The sequence below is a fragment of the Falco peregrinus genome, chromosome 1 (genome assembly GCF_023634155.1).
Source record: "Falco peregrinus isolate bFalPer1 chromosome 1, bFalPer1.pri, whole genome shotgun sequence".
NCBI classification, from domain to species: Eukaryota; Metazoa; Chordata; class Aves; order Falconiformes; family Falconidae; genus Falco; species Falco peregrinus.
In genome coordinates this window covers 86,585,904-86,600,814 of record NC_073721.1, presented here as the reverse complement: position 1 = coordinate 86,600,814, position 14,911 = coordinate 86,585,904, and the positions used below count along the sequence as shown (strand labels likewise).

The 14,911-nt window shown below is 37.2% G+C and overlaps 1 protein-coding gene across 1 annotated transcript in view; it reads left to right on the top strand.

Annotated features, from left to right (window-relative positions):
- Positions 1-14,911, top strand: part of EML5 (EMAP like 5) — a 110,817-nt gene that overhangs the window by 71,922 nt on the left and 23,984 nt on the right. The window contains exons 26-29 of the mRNA XM_055809733.1: positions 755-956; positions 2,138-2,264; positions 3,850-3,864; positions 9,415-9,423. Of these exons, the coding sequence (XP_055665708.1) occupies positions 755-956; positions 2,138-2,264; positions 3,850-3,864; positions 9,415-9,423 (353 nt within the window). The remainder of the gene's footprint in view (positions 1-754; positions 957-2,137; positions 2,265-3,849; positions 3,865-9,414; positions 9,424-14,911) is intronic.

Genomic DNA, 14,911 nt, shown 5'->3' with positions numbered 1-14,911 from the left:
AGGTCAGATGTAAGAACCATCTCATTCTGGTGGCATGGCAGTGCCATGACAGTGGTAAATGCATAGGAAAAACTGTAAGGACAGGAATGGGACAGGCACTGTCTAATAACATCTTAGGTATTAACATCCTTAGTGTAGTTTTTATCAGTGTTATTTTTAGCCCCTTAAGCTCTTGTTTTGGAAGACATTGAACACTTCTTCGTCATCTTCATTTAATTCCTGATTTTATAGACCTTCATTCTGTCCAAATTCAGTCACTTTTCTCTAAGATGAAGAGCTTTAATAATATTATATCATGCATCATAGACAAGCCGTTCCAGAAGTACATTATATTTTTACTGCTTTTCCAGAACCTTTCTAGTTTCCTGTATATTTATCAGTAAATATGTCTTCAATTTGAATATTTTGCTGTGCTAGCGATGGTAACAATGCACAAGTATTGACTTGTTTATTGGAAAAATAGTCTATGTGTGTTTTATTCTTAATCTGTTAGATTATTTTTTCTTTTAGGAAAATTGATCAATACTGCTGTAATCTGTTTATAAACAAATTCTTGCATGTTTGGTATGGCAATATTAACATTTCATGAAGTTGCTATAGTAGGGGAACTTGGCAAATAATGTGATGCACACAAATGCAAAACAGCTGAAGCATAAACTGTAAAGAAGTAAAGAACACGTTTTGCACTGGTAATGTGTTTTAGTTCTATCTAGCACTTGTTAAATTTAGCTGTGTCTTTTCTTCTACCTTCTAGGGAAAGTTTGGAAAATTTAAGAGGTATGTCGCTCACAGTACCCATGTAACAAATGTCCGTTGGACCTATGATGACAGTTTGTTGGTCACTGTTGGAGGAGCAGACACCTCTTTAATGCTGTGGACTTACGAGGTGGAAGGACACAGGGATAGCAGGCAGTGTGACAGTGAAGAGTCTGATCTAGATTCTGAAGAAGATGGAGGTCAGTAATAATTTATAAAACCAACTGGATTATACTACATTGAGAAGATTTAATTAATGGAAAACTGCTAATTTAGAAGTACAGGTTTTACATATGATTGTTTTAATCTTAAATAGAGAAGATGCTTCAAAAACATTAAGCAAAATATATTTTGGGGGAAAGGACTGATAAACTGTTGTGAAGAAAATGAAGTGTTTGTGTCAATGTATATAAAAAAGGCTCTTGATGTCTTTTAAATGAAAAAAAAAACTAAGTGCCAATTCTAGGTAACTTCCAAAAATCTATATAAATAAATACATTCATCATAGTTTAGATTTGTACACCAGTTCTAATGGTATTATGTTGAAATCTGTATAATGTGAGATCATAGTTATCTTGATGTTACAGCATCTGTTTTGGTAACACAAAAACATAGTAGACTGAGGCAGACTGATGTTCATATATGGAACAATCTATTGCAAGATCTTAATATCAGCAGTTAAAAGTGTTTATTACATTTCATAGAGTTAACTTCTATGGTTTTGCCATACTTTGTTTCCTTTTTGTGTTATAATTCCAAGGATTCATAAGCCTCCAAACTTGTTCTCTTTGCTGCCAGGTGTAATTTTCCCCCCTTGTCAATTCCTCAGTCTTGAAGCATTTTTAAACTATCACTGCTACTCTTTAAATATTCTGTGTAATAAATTAATTTCAGTTTTCACTGAAATCTGCTAAATTGCCAAAGAGACACTTTAGATATTAGAAGCATATTGGGAAGAATTTTTAGGCACTATCTTTCTGCTTAAAAATATTGAAGACTACATCCAGGACAGGTCCTGAAATAGAGAACAACCTGGCGCTAAATCTTCCAGAACTTAACAGCAGGTGTCATGTAGTGAGGTCCTTTGTTACTGGCCCTGAGTTAAGGCCAACCAAGCAGAAATGGGATAGCTTTGAATGTCCCTTGAATCTTTGTTAATAATTTTTTTCACAAAGATATTGTAGAGATTTTTTTTTCTTAGAATGTCTTCTATTAACAATGTTCATGATTCCCAGCTACTTTCTTTCTGTTGTGTATTTAGATTACTAATAATACATATTGTAATTGTTGTATTCCAGTACATTGTTGAAACCTTCACAAATTTTGATTGAATTTTTTTTCTGATATCTTGTTTTGATACTGTTCATTCTGATTTTGTTAGGTTATGACAGTGATGTGACAAGGGAAAATGAAATTAATTACACCATCAAAGCCTTATCAACTAACATTAGACCAATGTTTGGAATTAAGCCTCATCTGCAACAAAAGGAGCCAACCTTAGATGAAAGGTAAGTGCTAAATTACAATTCTAACCCAGAAAGCAATCTGAAAAGATGATTAATAGTGAAATGTAATTATATTGGAATATATATGCAACTTAAAAGGGAATGTAGACAAAAAAAAAAGTGGAAATACTATTTATTTTGGGGGGGGGGGGGGAAAACCCCAACAGCACAGCTAAAGAAAAGTCTTGTCTAAGGACTAGACTGGATCTCTGTTTCAGAGAGCCTGAAAGACTACAAATGATACATGTATATTATTATGTTGGGTGAGTTTCTTGAGATAATTTTTATTTGGTGGTGTTTGACAATATATTCCTTTTGAAAGTTAAATACTGAGTGGTATCTAGTGTTGGTATTGTAGGCGTGAACCTGTACAATAGTTTTATTGAAAGACAGCTTTCAATTTTTCGTTTTTGCCAGAAATCTAGTTTAACTAATTCAGCTGTAATTGCTCCTTGCGTTGTTTCTGTCTCCAGATAACTTCTACCTTTCTTTGAAAAATTCTGTCCACAGTGGTTCTGCAATTTCTATTAATGAGTCTTGGAAAATTGATTGCTTTGCAGAGTTAGTTGTGTTGCCTGGTTCACTATTGTATGCTTTAGAAGAGAAGGGGATGGGGAGCAGAATAGAGTAAAACCAGCAGTTAAAGTAGATGTGACGTAAGAAAAAGAATTTTTAACCACTAGAACGTAATCTGCTGCAGAATCCACAACTGAGCACAGGACCCTGAAAGTTGTTTGTTGTTCAGCAAAATAGATGTGGACAGTGTATGTGAGGGAAAAGGAAAGAGGGATTCCTACAGTGGCAGTTGTGGAATGCTAGTATTGAAGAGAGAAGTGAGGAAAACACAGCACAATAAAATTAAGGATGTAGAGAAATAGCAGACTGGAAACTTCCTGCAGGAATGTGAGGAGTTCTGTTATGATGCACATGCCTCTTTCAGCAGTAAAGCTGACAGATCTGTGATGCCCTTGTTGAGAAATGCAACCTGACGTTTGTGGGAGCTTTGGTGTCACTTTTGTTTTTAAGTTGTGCTGCTGAAGGGAGAGAATGTATACCTGCCTATAAAGCAGTGACTTGCTATTTTGCATTTAAAATGAGAAATACTCTGTTTATTAACCAGATGCATTTGATGTGGAAGTCAAAAAGAAATAATATGCATGGTGTCTACATTTTGGATTTATATTTACTCTTGTTAATGAAAGCTGTGATAAATATTTTTTAAATGAAATTGTAAGCCTTTTGTATTTCTTCTTATAATTGTTTGTGGAAGCCAAGTGAGTTATGGTTTTCAGTTTCAAAGAAAATATTAAAAAAAATTAATTCTGTAGTAAGATACTAGGTTCCAATTCAGAATGCATAAAAGTTCATGAAAGAATTCCATTGTCTGCATTGTTTAAAAGTTTGGGGCCCTAAAACTTCCAAGAGAAGTTTTTGTGAAGAATAAAACCGGTATATTGTTACTGTATGCATTTTAACTTCTGCTAAAGTTAGTATTGTGTAGGATTGGTAAATGTTTTAGTAAGTCTGCTTTCATAAATACTAACTTTAATTTTATTTTTATTTCACTTTCCTTTTGCTTCCTATGAAGGCAGGGGGTAGTGAGGTAAGTTCATTTACACAAAGTCCAGGATCAAATGCCTTTTAATAACATGAGCTGCTCGGGAAAGTAGTTATCCTTTGAAATAGAAGTGAAGACTTTAATTCTTTACTATTAAATAGTAGCTTATTAATGGGTAGAAGAGGGATAAGCGATAAAGAGTAAGTCCAGTTCTCGGTCTAAGTAGACGTGAATGGATGCTAAATAGAGTATTTGCAAGGATGTAATCAAATCTCATCCTATTTTCCTCAGTACTTTGGAGTGGCTAAGGAACAACTTGACTTAAGTAACTGTAGTCAGAGAGTTCATGTAACTTCTTGTAGACTTCTGTAAGACTATATCACATTCTTGGTGTAGAGGTCCAACATAGAGTAAAAGGTGTGGGGAATATTTTGCAGAGTTGCCTGAAGTGGCTATACGAGCTGTACCACCATGTCTGCACCACTGTGTTGGAGCTAATGAAGCTCTGGGGATGAGAGTAGCCTGGCATTTTACCAATGCACCTACACTACTTAAGGATCTGAGCTAGGTCCCCATAGCATTCATGTGGCATGCAGAGTCACTAGCTTAGGTGCCTGCATTAGGTAATTAGGTTTTACACCTACCCTATTTAGTATATATGTATACTCAACAACATGCTCTTACATTTGTAGCACAGCAGATCCATAGGCTGTAGGCCACCCTTCAGACTTGTAGACTGAGCTGCCTGGACACTTGGACCTACACTGGTTAAGAGAGCCCCTCTCATATCGACCTGGATCCTGTTTCCACAATGAAATCACATTCCTGTGGTGACAGATGTTAGAATTGTGTCAGTCTCTGTGTATCCTTCTGCAGACAATTTGGCATAATAAAGCAAGCCACTGTCTTTATCTAAATTTTAGATCCTACCACTGGCAACCTTCATCAAATTAATTCTGGTTTTTAGCCTTTTAAAAAATGTGTATCTGTAAAGTCAGTGTATTTCTGTATAAGTTATGCAGAGTATGTATAACCTGTACAGACTTTTCTTCTGTATCACTGCCATCCTCAGCTGTACCAGGGAGAAAAAAATATAACAAAAAGCTTGTGGGTCAAGATAAGGACAGGGAGAGATCACTCACCAGTTACCGTCATGGGTAAAACAAACTCGACTTGGGGGGAAATTAAATTAATTTTTTTACTGTGCTTTGATTTACTTAACTTTGGTAATAATGAGAAATAAAAACTAAATCTTAAAAACACCTTCTCTCTCTCTCTCACACACACACACACACACACACACACATTCTTCCCAGGCTCAACTTCACTCCCGAGTTCTCTCCCCCCTCTCCCCCACAGCGGCACAGGGGGATGGGGAATGGGGCTGCCCTCAGTTCATCACACCTTGTCTCTGCTGCTCCCTCCTCCTCACGCTCTCCCTGCTCCAGCAGCAGGGTCCCTCCCATGGGAGACAGTTCTCCACAAACTTCTCCGGCGTGAGTCCTTCCCATGACCTGCTCGAGTGTGGGTCCCTCCCATGGGGCACAGCCCCTCAGGCACAGGCTGCCCCAGCCTGGGTCCCCCACGGGGTCACAAGCCCGGCCAGCAAACCTGCCCCAGCCTGGGCTCCTCTCCATGGGGCCACAGGTCCTGCCAGGAGCCTGCTCCAGCATGGGCTTCCCAAGGGGTCACAGCCTCCTTTGGGCACCCACCTGCTCTGGTGTGGGGTCCTCCAGGGGCTGCAGGGGGAGACCTGCTCCACCATTACCCTCCGTGGGCTGCTGAGGGCACAGCCTGTCTCACCGTGGTCTTCGCTGTGGGCTGCAGGGGAATCTGCTCTGGTGCCTGGAGCGCCTCCTGCCCTCCTCCTGCATTGACCCGGTGTCTGCAGAGTTATCTCCCTCACATATTCTCCCTCCTGTCTCTGGCTGCTGTTCCGCAGCAGTTATTTTCCCCTCTTCTTAAACACGTTATCCCAGAGGTGCTACCACCATCGCTGATGGGCTCAGCCTTGGTCAGTGGTAGGTATATCTTGGAGCCGGCTGGCATTGGCTCTGTCTGACACAGGGGAAGCTTCCAGCAGCTTCTCACAGAAGCCCCCCTGCAGTCCCCCTGCTACCAAAACCTTTCCACACAAACCAAGTACAACTGCTCGGGGTGGGTAGTACATCTTTGTCATTCCTTGTTGTGCATAGGCTTGTTATATTGACTGCCAAACATTACAAGAGCTGTGTCTTGTAGCGCTTTATTGGAATCCTTGTATTCTGAGGATCAGAGGTGTACACCAGTGTAGAATGTGCCTCTGAGAATGTTTTCCCAGTAATTTTGACTTTGTGTATAAAGGGGATTCCTTATGAGAAAGTATTTGAATATCTTTTACTGTTGAGTGTAGGAGGTATTTAATTCTGTATGGGAGAAGATGGACGTAAATGTTACCAGATAATTAAACTCTAAGGCTAGGTATAAAGACCATACCAAAAATAATGTTGCTACTTGATTGTTGTACCTGACAGCTGAAGTGGAACTCATAAATCCTTGCCATAGTGAAGTTCCTTCTATGTAGAAGGAATACGATTATTAGTATCCAGAGTATTAAATGACATAAACAATAGAATGCTAAAGGAAGAAGCATACATGAAATCTCATCTGTTTCCTACCTCTGTTTCACAAAAGCACATCTGTGAAGGCGAGAGTTGTAGTCTGAGGCCATCGTCTGGATTTAGAGTTAGAAATTACTCAACTGGGTACCCAAAATTGATTCACTAAAATTATTTTGATTCTAATATTATTAGAAAGGTTAAGTTGATTGCACCTTTGATGTTGTAAGTAGTAGAGTGACATAGGAAATCAGAGTTTTAGGACATTTAGTCTACCAAAAATTAAAATACATATCACTGTGTGGGTCAAAACAGTGTCACTCCTTTCTCCTAAAGCTCTGTGGAAAGGAATTAAATAATCCCTAGGGTTAGAAAGGGAGAATAAGTGAAAGAGGCTGCAAAACACGGCAGTCTGGTGAGTAGGTACGTTCTCTGTGAAGTGTGGAACATGGGATTCCGCTTTTGATGTATCATAGTAATTTTCCAGTGACCCTGAATTAAAAATGTAAATGCATTTCCCAGAACATGAATGTGAACAAAGAATTATTTTTGGTTTCCAATGGAGGTAGTGTCCTGTTCTCTGTTTTCTGGTTTTGTTCATAAATTATGGCTTTCCCTTGCAATAGCAGAAGTTTAAAAAAAATTTTTTTCCCCTTCACAACACAGTTTTACTAGGAGCAGTGGACATTTCTGTGTCTTAATCATTTTTATGGTTAACATATTAACTTCAGATGTGAGTTGCATCAATTTATACTTCAGTGCAGGACTGTCTTTATTTTTTCCTTCAGGACAAACATGATTTTCCCCACTTTTTTTCTGTTTTTTTTTTTTCCTAACAGTCTTGTCTAAGAAATTTGATAGTTGAAAGAAAATGAGAGAGAGAGAGAAGTATTTTTTGAAAATAAGAGATGTTAGTGCTGTAAAAGTTGATGTGCTCAATGGAAAGATGTTGAAACCTGAAACTTCTTAAATTTCAGGCATGTTTTTTTAAAAGTTAGGGATGCTAGGACTCAAGATTTTATTCAGATTCATTCAGTTTAAGGTCTGCTTGCAATATAGTTTAAGGTTACGTTTACTCATGATATGTCATTCTCTAGTAGTAAAATTACCATGAAATATATTTTACATTGGAATACTTACTTTAACTTCAATTGAAAACACAAAATGGCATTGGCTGTAGGACAGCACTATGTAATCTGAATTGTTTGTAATTTCTGAGTAATAATATTAAAAGATAATATTTTAATGTGAAAATATATCTACTGTTTATCTAATGTGGTTGTCTAGAGCTTTGTGGATATTCAGCAGCACAAAATAACTTGGAAAACTGTGTTTCTATCCTTTACTGAAAGTTCTTTCCTAGTATGTTTTGGGGCTGGATAAATTGCTTAGGAGAAAAATTCATCATGGGTGGTTAATTTTTAGAACACTTCTGGCTCAGCTACTCCCTGAACTGGAAATCACTGGAGGTTGGGAGAAGAATCTGGAGGATATCACTCCATTCTTACTCTGTTCTTATACTCCTTGAAGTATTCAGTATTTGTCACTGTCAAAGGGATGATGCTCTGATTAATGTACTTGAGACAAGAATGGCTGTACCAAAAGATCTCAAAACTAAATAACCAGGAATTCTGGTTGAATTTTTCACCATGAATTTACCATACTAAATATTTGCAAGCAACTAAAACCATTTTCAGTGTTTGTTTCTCATAGTCATCACTATCTTGTTTTCTTAATACATACCACTACTCAGTCCAGGTGCCAAGATCTCTTGTATGGGAAGATCCCAGTGTTGTTTTTTGGTTTGTTTTGGGTTTTTTTTGTCATGAGGATTATTCCTCTCTGTGTGGAAGGATGTACATAAATGCATAACCTATTTCAGATTCTTGAGTATTCATAATGGGAAGGGAGCTTACAAACTATTTACAAACTAGTCCTGTACTGATCCAGAAGTGAAGAATTTTTTTTTTTTTTCCTGATACAAAGGGTAGATAAATGTAAATTGTACTTCTGAGGGTGTGAAAGAGGGAGAAAGTTACTGAAATGACGGTTCCTTTATCTGAACCTTACGTCATCCACATCCATCTGCAAGTTGTTCAGCACTGTTGTCTTAATTTTCTGGAAAGTTTTCCCTAACAGATGAGACAAAAAATCTTTTTCCTTCACCTGTAAGTGGAAAAGACTGATAACTAGTGTCCTCCTTGCTGCAGTCAAATTGCTAGGTAGTTCTTAAAAGAAAAGCAAATCAAAACAAAGGAAGTGTAACTGCTAATCAGGCTAATGAAAAGTGCCCATGCATAGTACAAATATTAGGAAATAATCTGTACATGCCCATATATTCTGATGATTAATAATGATGTTTTGCTAGTTTAAATGTAGGAGTAGGCATCACATACAACTGAGAAAACCCATCCAGTGCACCAAATTTGTGAAACAGATTTCAAAATATCTTCAGTCAACAAACTGAATTCAATAATGAAAAAACAGTATGTATCAGCAGTGCTCAGTACCCCACACATTTTGACTAGCTGAGATAAATGTATTTTAGTATAACTGAATGTGTTTTTCTGAGTGAACTTGAGTATCTGTCTTTAATAGCGAGTTGACATGTTCTATTCACTAGCTCATTTCAGGAAGTTAAACTTGCACAACTTCGAGTAATTTGGCTGTTGTGTTTAATTCTCTTTAAATGCTTGATATACTTCAGCGGGTTTTGGGTCTGCTTCTGCTTGCTTTCTCTGTTTACAGTACGGATCAGTCCTAAGAAATATATTCTCATGCCAACACATGTTCATGATTCTCATATAAGTGAATGGGAGCTTTCTGTACAATAGATTTACATAACCTATGAAGTTGTGAATAATCCCCTTGTAAAAAGAAGTAAACGAACCAGAAAGTCAATAATAATAATAATTTCTATAAATAATTCACTGACACCTAGCTTTCAGCCAAACTTGTATAAGTAATCCTTTTCTCTTTCCCACCTGCTGCTGAAAAGAGGTTCCAGGTAATGCTTTTATTTTGCTATCTAGTCCATATTTTACTATCATCTCCCATTTTCCTTAAAAAGCCATCTGTCACGTAGGGTGCTATGCCATGCACCTCTCACTCTTCAAAATATTGCTGTACTACAGATTTTAAATTTATATGTATTCATTGTAGCTGTATTCCATACAATAAGCTAGATATTTATTTACTTAGCGCTATAAAATTAACTACATAGAACATTAAACTTGCATGTTTTACAAATAGTATTTTTCAATAATATTTATTAAAATACAGAGATTAGCACTCTCTACTGGGCAGCTATGAACCTCAAAAGTAGATTGTTTTACATTTGATGGGACAGTCCCACCTGACATGTCAAGTTGTCTATGTTGTTGAATTAATTGAGTAATAAATTACCTATATCTGCATTAGTGCATACAAAATGGCACTTACTATTCATAGGGCACATGAAAATAATTATGACTAATCACTGTCAAGAAGCAGCATTTAAAAACTACCAGGTTTCATTATCTTCTAAAGGAAAGCAGACCTCTAAAGCTTCATAGGTGGCTTTGACAGTCTTACCAAGAATAAGTGGAAGAACTCCTCCTTACTTTTAAAATTAATTCTCTACTTCATGCTTGCCAACACCTTTTGGGGAGGGAGTGAATGTCACTTCCTGCTGAAGGCTACTGCAAAATCAGTTGCCAAGTTCTCTGCAAGTGCCCCGGAGTACAAGGTGCAGCTATGGTGACCCTCACAGGAAGGGACTTCTTTTGTACCAACAGCTGTAACTTGCTCTATGAAATCATGCCCAAAACAACACTTGGATTTTTAAAACAGAAATAAGTGTTGTAATTGGCATTGTCATAAGTTACCATGGAACTCAAAGAATTGATGGCAGTTTATATTAACCACAGAAGACCCTCCCTTAATAACTTTAGAAATTCAGTACCAAGAATAAAAACAGTGAGTGAAATACAAGAACATGATACAAGACAACCATGAAAAGGGATTTCTTTGTTTCACAAACTACTGCAAAATGCTTGTATTCCATTTTTTATGGTCTCATAACAAGAATTATTAAACTATATATACAGATTCTGTTATCATATTGAAAATTAAGTGCCAATGTTGAGGTATTTATTTGCCCTGTGATAGATGGCTGGAACTCTGCTTCCATATGTTCAAACTGATCCCATCTGTATGTGCATTCACCCCAAAATGTTCATGCTCTCCTTCCCATCTTTTGCACACAGTTTATGATCATGCAGCCAGTTACACATACAGGTATATGACCACTGTGTGTTGTATATGCATGCCTTTAGTGGCTTCCCTGCACATTAAATAGCAAATGAAAAATATCTTCAGCCTTTGTACCTTTAAAAAAGCACTTGGAAAATGTATTCTGGTGTCCTTCAGCATTCCTGCTTTTAAGTGCACAAGTTACAGTCTTTAAACTTAACTGGGGAAAAAAATGCATATGTGCTTGTAATTTGCATTCCAGTTCCACTGCTCTGAATCAATGAGTTAGTCTGTCATAGGTGGGTACTTATATAATTGTTTAGGTGACCTGTGAGATAGTATAGCTGCATATAGATTGTCAAGTTTTATTGACCAATGTACATTTACTTTACCCTTTTGTATGGTAATGTACAAATGTAAACATACTTTAATGATAGGCTAAGGATGGATATCAAACCTATATTTGTATCTCTTTATCTGTACAGCTTTTAAGTATAGATGGTCTTTTCAAGTAGTTGCGTAATGTGAAATTGTTTTACCTCTTCTCCCATTCTATCACAAGGGATTAGCAGACAGCAAACGCTATAAAAATGCCACATTCTAGATCCGAGCAGCAGAGAAGTCTTCACTTCCAGTCAGCTCAGTTCCAGTAACATAGACCTGTGCCAGAACCATGTCCTTTCAGTTTTTGTTGCTTTCATGAAACTTTAGCTGTGCTCTTCTGCTCTATTTAGTTTTTCTGCTTTCTTTTTCTCTAATTGGCTTTTTTATCTTCAGGGACATAAATTAAATAAGGGGGGGCAGGAAAGAAATGAGACTTGAGTGCTCTATCAAATGTGCGGGTGACAAGTGGAAGAAGGGCTCTTTATGCTGTGTTTTATCAATTTCTAGAGCAACAGTAATAAGACTGTTGCTGAATTGTCCATGACAAATCAGAAATTAAAAATATAAAATGTTTGGAAGCATTCTGGAGTGAGCAGGAGGTGGATTGCGCAGTTTTGCTCAATCTGTCCCTACCCCCATCTGTGAGGCAGGCCTGAGCTCCAGTGATGGAGCCTACAGCCCTTGTGTGCCACTTGCCTGGTCAGCACAGGATTGTCCCTCGCTGCTTCTCCAAAGCTCTCTGGGTAAACTATGGTCATCAAGTTTCCAACTGCTATTAAGCTTGCCTTTGGTGGTTTCGGTGGGTTGTTTTTTTCAGGGAAAAACTAGTTGAACATACTTTTCATTTTCTTTACCTCAAATATATAAATTTCAGGGATTTCCTCTGCTGCTTTAGATGTATCTGTGTTATTTCTTTGGATCTCCGCTGACCTATGCAGTCCTCCTCAGTCTCTGATTTTTACATATCTTTGCAAGAGCAGTCAAACAGCACTAGCCTCTGACAACTGATAATTATACACTGTTTCTCCTAAATAACAGCATTTCTGGGAATACCTTTTTTTCTCCTTAGAAGCTCTAAATCCAGATGGGCATAAAAATATTTTTATGGATACATTGTTAGGAATTGACCTAAGAGAACTGGGCTCTGTTCCCTACAGTTTGGACATCGTGCTTTAGATCAGGTGGTTTTCTGTGTGGTAATGCGTAGTAGTCTCCTGTCTTTGCACTACTTTTCATAGATATTTTTTTTTAATTTATTTTTCAAGTGGCATTACTTTGAACAGTAGAAAAAGTATATCAGTAATAGAGAAATTTATGCAAGATTACTAGATCTACAATCCTGATGTTCTTTTTCCATCTGCTGGCTGCAATGTAATCTAAAGGAAGCTACACTTAAAGATTTCCGTGCTGTCTTAAAAGCATCACAAATTACATGTGTCTGTCAGCTATAAAAGCTCTCTGGAACTGTAAGAAGGTTTTATCTTTTTCTACTTTATTCAAGAAAGTTTGGATTTTTTTTCTGCTGGTGTATGTGTAAGCTAGCAGTCATATCTTGGACATTGATGCTTCACAGCTGAGTCAGGTAGCATTGTGATTTTCTTTTTAATCCTTAATATGCGTGTCATAGAGGGCTGGATTTATTTTTTTTTTTCTCCAGAGGACTTTTTGAGTTCTACCACATGCCAGTAGAAGCAGCATGCACAACAAACAGTACACCAGTGTCACGTTTCTGCAATACTCCTTACTGTGCTTGCTGTTTGATTTTATAGCTGCTGCATGGGATGAGAGAAGAGGTAACATGACAGTGGAAAGCTTGTGAACACTGATAATATTTATTATAGGTTCCTCTTTTTCCCACCTCTCTGATTCCTGGGGAAACTAATGGTTAGGACCAACAGAATCACTGGTGTACAATCTTCCAGTTTTCAGCACTTCAGCATTGTTCCTGATTTCCATGTTTAAAAAGACAAAGGTACATGTTGTGTTTGCTTAATTTTAAAAGGATTTAAAGTCAGCATTATGTAAGTTTTAAAGGAACTACTTTTGTATAAGTATTTTTTAAGGAGCTTCTTGCATTTATAAGTGTGGTCCGAGTTACCTAATAAATGAGCAGCAGTTATGGAGGTCTGAAAGGATTTAAGGGATTTTAATTATAATTCAAAATAATAACCTGTAGGTAGGAAAAAAAATGGTTAGCAGCTCTTAATGTCATTAATCTGTTACAGAAATCAGGTATTAGATATATTTCAATAACTATAATTCTTAGGCGTAAAATAACAGGATATGTGTAATTATGGTTATGTACAACTCATTTAACTTGTCAATCCTGTTCATTCTTCAGAGACTTTTGATTGCAGAGACAGAGAACTGGTTATTATTTTGCCATTTAACTTCAGAAATCATAAGCACTAAAACTTGTTCAGTTTTAAGCAATTCTTGTATTCATATGCAAAAAAAACCCCCGAAAAAACCAACCAACCAACCAACCCCAACAAACAAACAAACAAAAAAACCTCCACAAAACCCCAAATCACTCTAAAACTCAAACAAACCTGTAATTTTTAATATTTTGGGAGGTCAGGGTGACCATTTAAAAAAAAAAACATATGGAGGGGAAAAAAAAAGTTGTTTATGAAAGAAGAGGGTATCAATGTAAATTTACCTCAAATGTTTGATGAAGCTACATCAGCTACCAGCAACAACAACAAATTTTATTTGGGTCTGGGCTGTATTGGTTTCTCTCTTTCTTTGTCTCTTCATTTACTTGAATGAGTAAGGGCAGGTTTTTATTCTCTGTATCACTGAAGTGCTTTCAGAAAGCCCATTTCCCATACAGAACCTGTGCCTTTTAGTTTTTGTTCATGCATTTCAGTAGTTTTACTTGACTGGATTTGACCCAATTTGAGTAGCACACAGTGATAAGATGGCTTCTGCGGCACTGGGAGATACATGTTGCCCCTTGATCAGTGTATTTATAACTAAAATTGCTCATCTACTGTGAAGGAGGGGAACAAATATGGTCAAAGATTTTTTTTTTTTCTCTCTGCAAAACTTTAATGGACCTCTCTCCATGTATATTTAATATGACAAACATTGTGACCTGTTGAGAGTGTTTTCTGTTGATAATTTAGAAACTTCTAAATAAAAGTTTAGTTTATTTTTTTAAAAAAACTAAAAAGTGAGAATTTTAATCATATGTAGGAATATTATTGTTGTGATATGTGACAGGCTAGATGAGAGGATGCTAGGAGTCAGGTGACTGGACAGAAGAGAAGGAAGGACCTGGAAAATAGCTGGGGAGGCCAGGAGTTTTACATCAAGTATAAGACCTGGAAAGAACTCACTGGGAGACAGTAGTGATTCAAGAGTGGTCATGAAATTGGATGTTGGGAATGCTGACAGAAATCAGATATATTCTTTGCCTCCTATACTGGGCAACATGCTAGTATAGATGATGAGGGCAGCCCAGACTCTACTTGGTTTGCTTTTCCTCCTCTTTTCCAAAAGTGAGGAGAATACTTTTTCACCTTCACAGGCTAAGGGACAGGATGCTATGGCTGTGAGCTAGGTCCAGGCTGTTTTTCTTACTCAAAAAGAAATTAAAATGCCTTGCTTTTCTGTCTTGAAGTGTATGTGAATTCCTTCTAACTGGTAGACCTCTGAGAGTAAAAAAACATCTGTAACTGAGGACCTTTGAGAATGAAGTCTGGGGATACATTCCCACCAGACATATTTCAAGCAGGACTGAAGGTGTATATTTAAATGCTGCTGTCTTTTGATATTTGTCTCTGAGTGAGGAGAAATGTAGTGCATGTCCACATGTCCCCAGATTTTGCCTGTACTACCAGTTTTTAGAAGTCTGTTTTCCAAGAAGAGGA